The sequence below is a fragment of the Cannabis sativa genome, chromosome 9, assembly GCF_029168945.1.
Source record: "Cannabis sativa cultivar Pink pepper isolate KNU-18-1 chromosome 9, ASM2916894v1, whole genome shotgun sequence".
In the NCBI taxonomy this organism is placed as follows: domain Eukaryota; kingdom Viridiplantae; phylum Streptophyta; class Magnoliopsida; order Rosales; family Cannabaceae; genus Cannabis; species Cannabis sativa.
Window position 1 is genome coordinate 479,325 of NC_083609.1, and position 9,146 is coordinate 488,470.

At 34.9% G+C, this 9,146-nt stretch overlaps 1 protein-coding gene across 1 annotated transcript; it reads left to right on the forward strand.

Annotated features, from left to right (window-relative positions):
* The first annotated feature begins 3,120 nt into the window (after positions 1 to 3,120).
* On the forward strand, positions 3,121 to 4,411 carry LOC115722790 (early nodulin-75). Its single transcript, XM_061104529.1, has 2 exons — positions 3,121 to 3,790; positions 3,833 to 4,411. The coding sequence occupies exons 1-2, from the start codon at positions 3,181 to 3,183 to the stop codon at positions 4,222 to 4,224; spliced, it is 1,002 nt and encodes a 333-aa protein (XP_060960512.1). The 5' UTR covers positions 3,121 to 3,180; the 3' UTR covers positions 4,225 to 4,411.
* The last annotated feature ends 4,735 nt before the right edge of the window (positions 4,412 to 9,146 follow it).

Below are 9,146 nucleotides of genomic sequence, written 5' to 3' on the forward strand. Positions count from 1 at the left end.
GGAAAGGAAAGACAGCCCGAGCAAAAAAACATTATTGTGTTTGCTAAAAATTACCTTAGTCAAAAAATTAGGCCCAAAGCGGACAATATCATACTAATGTGGGAGTCAAGGTGAGGTAGCGGCCCGACAAGGTAGAGGAACGAGGTCCAACAAGTGGTATCAGAGCCAAAGGTTTAGGAGCGCTGGGATAGTAGGCTGCATTTACGATGTGTGGGAGAAGCCCTCAATGTAATGACCTTGCGATTGAAGATTTATATGGTGCCTTGTATCGAAAGTCTACCTGATATTGAGGTAGTCAGGTAGTGTGTCTCTCGTTGATGATTATGGTAGTACAAAATGGAGATTGGTGTTGGGACCTGTCTCGAAAGTCTTGTTAACAAAGGTAATAGTCAGGCGGCGAGTTCCCTTGGTGATAGCGGCGGCATAAGGTGGTTTTGCTGGAGGGAAGGTCACGAGTATGTGGTCCTTAGTTTGAGGAGAGAATTGTTGGGGTATAAACTCAAGTCCCACATTAGAAGAATAGACAAAAGTTGTCTTGAATATAAATGTTCTACCTACTCCATTAGTATGAGGCATTTTGAGAAAGTACCCAAAAATAAAACCGTGAGGGTTTAGGCCCAAAGTGGACAATATCATACTAATGTGGGAGTCAAAGTGAGGTAACGGTCCGACAAGGTGGAAAAACGGGGTCGAACATCATCAAGTCTAAAACCTCATACTAAACGCTCCATAAAAATCATATTTAATTAAAAAAAAAATTATAGTGTGACTAAAAAGTTATTAGAAGTGAATGTTGATCGTGATAATGGAGATGTAAAGTTTGAAATTAGTTTTAATATACTTTATAATATATAGAAGGAAAATCACTTGGATCGATTGAGATATGATCATGTTATATATTGTAGCTAGTAGTAGTTACAATCTAATAATTCTATATAATTGAATCAAGTTGTTAGATATATATATAATGCCTTTCTAGCTACTTAAGTTTATATATTATTTTTAATTAACAACAAAAGATATTGCACTAGTAGAAAAAGCTAGTTCAACAATAGGACAGAATATCCATATAGTGCTTATTACCTTTTGTTGTTAATTAGCAAATCCTACATATCCCAAATCCCACTATGTCATAACAATGTTAAAGTTAAATTGGAGATGTGGTAGACAATTTAAATACACCATTATAATGACAAAATAAAAATGGGGCAGATCATTAGAATCTTCATCAAAATTAGGTAAGGACAAACACCTTGATCTTATATTTTACACAACCACCCTACAATTAAATGTATTGTCTATTAAATACATAGATAAGTTTGCCACTCTTATTTTACTTTTATTTTTTTATATAATTAACTATGTATAATATCTCCCACAAATTTAAAATTCATTAATTATGTTATTTGTGAAAGCTAACTTAGAGAACATTATGTGCATGTAGCAGGCATGCATGCTCTCAAACGATATCGCTTAGGGCTTATAAGTTGCTATAGTCCTATGCTTATCGACCAATGGCTTGCTGACATGTGGACAAGTCTGTCCGAGTAGCTGAATCACCCAACAAAATCATATAGGCTAAAATCACAACAGAGAAGACAGCCATTCAAAATTTGGATAGTTATCTACCGGATCAAGTGTGCATGTTACAGTTCCTATATTAATTATTTAATAGTGCTCCAATCTCATAACCAAAGTTTCAACTGAGTAAAGAAATACTCTCTATAACAGTATTTGTACTGCAAGTGCTCGACATTTCACCATGAGTGCCACAAAAAAGGAAACTACACTATGAGAAATGATCCCTATATATATTCCTTACCCTATCCACCCACCCAACCAATGTATCTATGCATAGGAACCACACCCACCTATTCTACACTACCCCAAAACACGATCACATACAACCAGGTATTAAAGCTTTATAGACATTACAATACAAAAAAATGCTACTTTTAGTAACAATTTTTTATTCACAGTATAATTTTTTTGTGACTAAATGTGACTTTTAGTCACAACAAAATATTACTTGTGACTAAAACATAGTATTTAGTTACAAATTGTCACTAATTTAATTTTAGTCGCAACAAGTATTGGGACTAAAAATACATTTAGTCACAACAAATTGTAATTTTTGTGACTAATACATTTAGCTACGGACTTAATTAGTCACAACATAAGAATAATAATTTATAATTAGTCACAATTTTTTCACTGTTAATCATAAATTTTGTTGTGACTAAAAAGTAAGATTTTTTGTTAATATGCACCCGGTATAGCATTTCAAAACTAGTGTTTTGCTTTATCTTTTCTTTAACAGCAATAATTTTACATCAATACCAACTCCCATTACTTGGAACCTTCTACTCCTACCAATTATTATTTTGTAATAGTTATTAAATTAAATTATGCGAGATCTCATACGTAATTACATTAACAACAATATAGCACCTCTAACTAGCTGTGCCTTTTTAGCATTTCTTTTTTGATTTAGTGTCACACATGACTCACATTACAATATCACATGCATTGCTAGCTTTACCAATTGCTCTCACATACCATCAATTACCCTAAATTAAGATAAAAACACATAACACTTTTATTATATGAAAAGTTGATCTCAACTAAAACAGTAATCTTTCTTTAACATCTGTCACGTTATACATTCATATATAAAATATATATATTTTTCGCAATTTCCAATTATAGTACTCATTATTCTCCATACGTACCAATAATTAATGGACATAATTAAATCAAATATATATTAATTAGCAATGTTAATCCAATCTATACCCATGCAAAATAAAATTGACAATATATAGCAAAGGCAAAAAATACATATAAACATGGAAGCTAATAACTTTATTAAAGAATGTAAGTTATATCATGTACAAAAAGGACAATTGGTGGGTGAGTAAATTAGGAGAGAGAGTACTTCATATGCCCATTAACTCATTTCATTATAAGTGCCAAACATAATCTCGAAGGTATCTTTATTAGATTACATCCAAAATCAATTTGTTTAGAAAGATATCAAAGTGCATAGATGAAACGTGTCGTGACATGATAGGTGGTCCCCAATGGCCAAAATCACTATAAAATCTAGTGGAGAAACATCATCAACAACAATATACTTATTAGCAAAATATACAGCTATATAGCCTTTCATGGTATACGATGCTTGCCAAACTATGGCTCACTCTTCTTTTCCTTGGAGTGGTGGAGCTCACCGCAACCACCACCGGTGTTGTTGCTGCAAGCACTCACTTGCCTCGTAATTTGAATGAATTACCTCATCGTGAGAAAAGCCCACCTCGAAAAGATCAACCGAAACTTAATCCAGGTGATAAGCCACCTTTGAATCCAGGTGATAAGTCGCCACCTGAAGACAAACCACCTTTAAATCCAGGAGATAAGCCTCCATTGAATCCTGGTGATAAGCCACCACCAGAAGACAAGCCACCATTGAATCCACGAGATAAACCCCCGTTGAATCCAGGTGATAAGCCTCCACCAGAAGACAAGCCACCACTGAATCCAGGAGATAAGCCCCCGTTGAATCCAGGTGATAAGCCTCCACCAGAAGACAAACCACCACTGAATCCAGGAGATAAGCCCCCGTTGAATCCAGGTGATAAGCCTCCACCAGAAGAAAAACCACCACTGAATCCAGGAGATACGCCCCCCTTGAATCCAGGTGATAAGCCTCCACCAGAAGACAAGCCACCACTGAATCCAAGCGATAAGCCCCCGTTGAATCCAGGTGATAAGCCACCATTGAATCCAGGTGATAAGCCTCCACCAGAAGATAAGCCACCATTGAATCCAGGTAATGATAAGCCTCCACCAAAAGACAAGTCACCACTCAATCATAAGCCCCTGTTGAATCCTCGTGATAAGCCTCCACCAAAAGACAGGCCACCTTTGAATCCAGGTGATAAGCCACCACTGAATTCAGGAGATAAACCACCATTGAATCCCGGTGATAAGCCAACACCAAAAGATAAACCACCACTAAATCCAGGTGATAAGCCACCACCAGAGGATAAACCACCATTAAATCCAGGTGATAAACCACCACCGGAGGATAACTCGCCTTTGAATCCAGGTGACGAACCGCTACCACCAAAAAATAATCCACCAGAAAAAGGACCATCAAGAAAGACTGAGATTGTGAGAGACAACCTATCAAGGAAGGTGATGAAGAACTTGCAACCCTAATATCCTTGTAATAATAATACTTAATGGCTTGTATTTGCTAAGTTATAAAACTATCTATCTACGTACGTAGAATACATATGAGAGCCAAAATAAGTACTATTTCTATAGTACATGCATATAATGTTTGGTTAATATTACTTAGCAAACTATTGTATAAATTTATATATTGTGGTTTGTATTGCCCTAATTTTTCATCATGCATGTATAGTTTGGTATATATGCAATTAATTAAGGGAAATTTGATTTTCTATACTTAACAAACTTAAAAAAAAAAAATTTAAACCAATACATTTTACACTACAAAAAATATGACTCTTTTTTTAAAACCCCAAAAATACCCCCCTCATAACTCAAACCCTTTCTCTCTCCTCCCTCAAACTCTCTACATCTCTCTCTCGCACACTCTCGGACCACCACGGCTGACCGCACCACCAGCCCCCTCTCTCAGACCACCACGGCTCACCTCCACCACCTCCGATCACCTCCGACCCAGCCACCCTCACTGGGACCCAGTCCCCCTCTCTCGGACCCAGCCCCGCTCTCTCTCTTCCTCTCTCTGAAATCGAAAAAAAAAGGCCCAGGTCTGATGGTCGGACCATGGGGTCCGACCCATCAGACCCCATGGTCCGACCATCGGACCTGGGCCTTTTTTTTCATTCAGTTTGAGAGAGACGAAGAGAGAGGTGGGTCCGATGGTCGCACCTGTTGGGAAATATTTTACCAGGATCTTAGATCTACTCACAAGTATGTTTATTAACATCCTAAATATGAACTTTCTAAAACGATAAAATAAACACATATAAAGTTAAGAAAACCTTACATTGATGCAGCGGAATAAATGTCTCCTTCCACTCAGATCTCTAACCCTTGATTCCTTTCTGTAGCAGAGTATAATCAAGATCTGAGCCCGAATCTCCTTCTTCTTCAAGCTTTGATCCTTCACAGTCTTCCAATCTATGATTGAGTTACTGCTTACTGTGTGTGGGCACTTACTCTTTCACTAGGGTCACGAAAAAGATGAAGGAAAAGAGGGAGAGAGGTTTCGGCCAAGGTAGAGAGTGAGGGAAGGCTCAGTTTTTCTGAAGAGAGAAATTTCTGTCAGAAAGCTTATGAAAAACTTGTTTTGTGAATGAGCCATCACTTTCTATTTATAGGCAACTTACTAGGTTTAGGTTAGGATTTATTTGGCATTAAAATAATGAAAATATTAATTTGAAAAATCATATTAAGTGGCCGGCCATAGGTGTTGTCATGGGCCCCACTTAATTTTGCAATTTTATCAAATTTTATCTCTATTTTCTCAAAAATGCCAATTTTCCAATTCTAACCTTTTAAATGCCAAAACTAATTATTTAATAATTAAAATACATTATTAAATAATATTGTCATTTAATTTAATTATTAATTAGACATATAAAGTCTATTAATAAATAAATAAACCTAGAAAACTCTTTTCCTTACAATTTCACCCCTGAATAGTGAAAATTCATAAAATCAGACATAGTCTAACTTTAGAATTATAATTGATCAATCACGAATCAATTAATGAGTCTTATAAGCAGAATGTTCTCAACTAGAATGGGGACCATGGATCTATATGCTGAGCTTCCAATAAGTGAACCAAATTTACCAAGTAAATTCCTACTTATTAATTCTTCGTTGAATCCACTCTTAGAACTTAGAATTGCACTCTCAGACTTATATAGAGCATATTGTATGTTTCACGATACCAATATACTATCTCATTTAACCATTGTTATAATCTTATTGTGATTTAAAGATCCTCTATATAGATGATTTACATCGAGATGGGATTTCTTTACCGTTCTCACCCCTCAATGTATTTTGCCCACTTAAAACACTTAGCTACACCGTAAATGGTGTTTAATGATCTAATAATTAGTCGGTTAAACAAGAGCTCATCCATTTACTTCTATTTGCTAAGCTCGAAGGGAATCATCACTTAACTTCTATACACCGGTAGAAGCTATAGATTCCATATTTATGTTCGGCACTCCCACTCAATCATACTATCATGTTCCCAAAATATACGTATCACCCTGACCCAAAAGTAGGCTTAACTAATAAATCAAAGAACATGAATAGCACTACTGAGTTGAGCCTAAGCATATCATGATTTAGATTCTTTTCAATCTTAAGATCAACTACCGATATTGACTTGGAAAGATATGTATAACGGTAAGTTTGTAATATCTTAACTTAGTTGCAATATCGGTCCGATCCAATGTATACTCCATACATTCGAAACTAGTATACTTTACTAATGTCTGGAAAGAACATAACACTTACTCCAAGTGTAAGTACACATCATCGCTGATTATCACATTAGTGTAAATCCAATAACACTGATGAAACAGGGACCAAAACTTTTGATTCATATGATCACAATCACATTCCACCGTGTTGACGATACCGCAATTGTGAATAAACATATGATCCGGATTTAATCCGATTTTGTGTGTATGAATGTAATAAACATATTAAACATATTAAACCATTAGCATGTAAAATTCATGCAAACATCAATCACTTCAAATTTCTTATATTGATAACTAATCGGATTGTAAAGAGTTTTATTTAGGGCATAAAACCTAACAAACTCCCACTTGCACTAATATAAAACAACCGTGCAAATAGGTCAATTCGATGTCTTGATCTTTAGATCAAGTGTAGTATATTTGAATCCACCCAAACTTCGGAAACTAGTTCATAAATACTCTTATGAAACATCCTTTACTATATGCTTTACTCATCAAGGGATACCGAAATCTTTCTTGTTTTAAAAGTACATACGAATTAACGAGAGGACATATCTCTCATATTTTAAAATATGTAATTGAGATAATACAAAGGTGTAGACTTTTCTTCGGTGATATAACTTTACGGTATTTTCGAATAGACCAAGTTATAGTTCTTCTCTGGTAGAGCTTGAATTATTATACAATAATTCCTCCACCCCCAAAGTAAGCACCATCTTAAGAATTTCGAAATTAGATGGTGTGATACAAAGACAACTGATACACAGTTCCTTAATATCTGACATATAGATCACTTTCATAAATCCTTCTTGAATATCTTCTAATGTTCCCTATTTGATTACATCTCAGATAGCTCCCACTCAATAACGTATGTCCGGTTAAATAATACTTTTAACCTCGATTGTTTAGAGAGTTACCTAGTTGTGACTTTTGTATTAGTACGAAACTTTAAGTCAAGACTAAGTCATCAACATAGCAGACTAGTATTTGAAGTGAAAAAAATACATGCCGTAGATTAAGTAATCAAAATTAAGATACCATCAAATTTTATGAGGATTAAGAATTCTATGTTCAAGTCATTTGAATGGACTGAACTAGAGTTCTTTATCTTATTCTCATAATTCTGATAAGCTATACCTATCCATGTGAATGGTTAGATTTGCTTTTCAGTAGTGTTCTTAAGTACCTATCACAATTATCAACCTAATGAAGATGGGTATAGAACTTTAAAATTCTCCCACTCAATTAAGGTAGTGTGAAACTTTAACAAAGAACTTTCAAAGGTATCAAACTCTTACTTACAACAGTAAAAACGAAATGGAACATACAATCAAGATCAAGAATTTATATTGACAATAGCTGACTCATTATATTACTTCTATGTTTAAACAAGATATGTGTTTCGTAGGGAATTGTGGAATAGACTCCACCCCTAAGTATATAGAGATTATGATCCACCCCTAAAGGTTGTAAAGATCATGATTCTCTAAGTGTGATAGAGTTTATGTGGAGTTGAATACTATCCGAGTTCATTAGATATAAAAGATCGTTGAACCGCATAGTTTTCTTAACTTTTCTCCACCCCTATCAGATCATAAGATCCTTTTATTAAACAAATTCTTAATAATTGTATTAGAATGAACAATTATTGATAAACATAGAAATAATTTCTAGTGTTTATATAATATAACTCTATGAAGAGTTGTAAATATTATAGAATTTGCATCAATAATAAAAACACTTACACATACAAACATATAAATATAATGTGGTAATAATTGATGAAGATAGAATTAAATGAAGCTCAATCTCATAAATTGCAATAGGGAATTTCGAATAAAACTTTATTAATAATAAAAAAAATATTGCAACAATATGAGAGAAACGAGGATAAATATCCCTAACTAAAATTTGAAATCCAAATTGTCTTTAAACTAAAACAATTAATTCAAAAAATAAATTGAAGAGCTTCATCTTCATCCGGACGATTTCACCCTTGGTCCGGCCTTGCCGATCCAACTCAATTGAGTTCAAGTAGCTTGGCCTATAAGAAGAAGAAAACAAATAAACAAAGTTAGTCCTAATTATAAATCCAATTGGATAATAATTCACTAAAACTCTTAAAGTTTATGAAAGGAAATACCTTGTTTCTTTGCAAGAAGTTTAGGACATTGGGGTTTCCAATGGCCTTTTTCATTGCGGTGGAAACACTTTCCTTTAAGTGTAGCATCACCGAAGGAGCGGTCTTTTTCATGACTTTTGTTCGCTTCTTGGTGTTCTTCCACTTCTTCTTCGATTTGGGCTTTGAAGCGAGGCGACATTTGCTTCGGGTTTCATCGTCCCATTACCATTACCAGGATGAGGTTTACTCCCTTTCTTCTTGGGTCCTCCAATCAAATTTTCATAAGTTTGAAGGTCATTGACTAATTCATGAAAGTCAATTTCCGTCTTATTCATGACATAATTTGATGTGTATGGTAGAAATGTTTGGAGTCGGGCTATTCAAGATAAGACTAACTTGAGTAGCCTCGTCCATTTCGGCACCATGATCTGGGCTTCTTGGAAATAATCTTGGACATGAGGAGAACATGATCGCGCACGTGTTGATGAGGTTCCATCCGTGCGTTAATGTACTTCTTAGTC

Excerpts from the sequence above, each read along its gene's own strand:
- LOC115722790 (XM_061104529.1), top strand. The coding sequence starts at position 3,181 with ATGCTTGCCAAACTATGGCTCACTCTTCTTTTCCTTGGAGTGGTGGAG. Across the intron at positions 3,791-3,832 it reads TAAGCCACCATTGAATCCAG|GTAATGATAAGCCTCCACCA; the intron begins GTGATAAGCCTC and ends CATTGAATCCAG.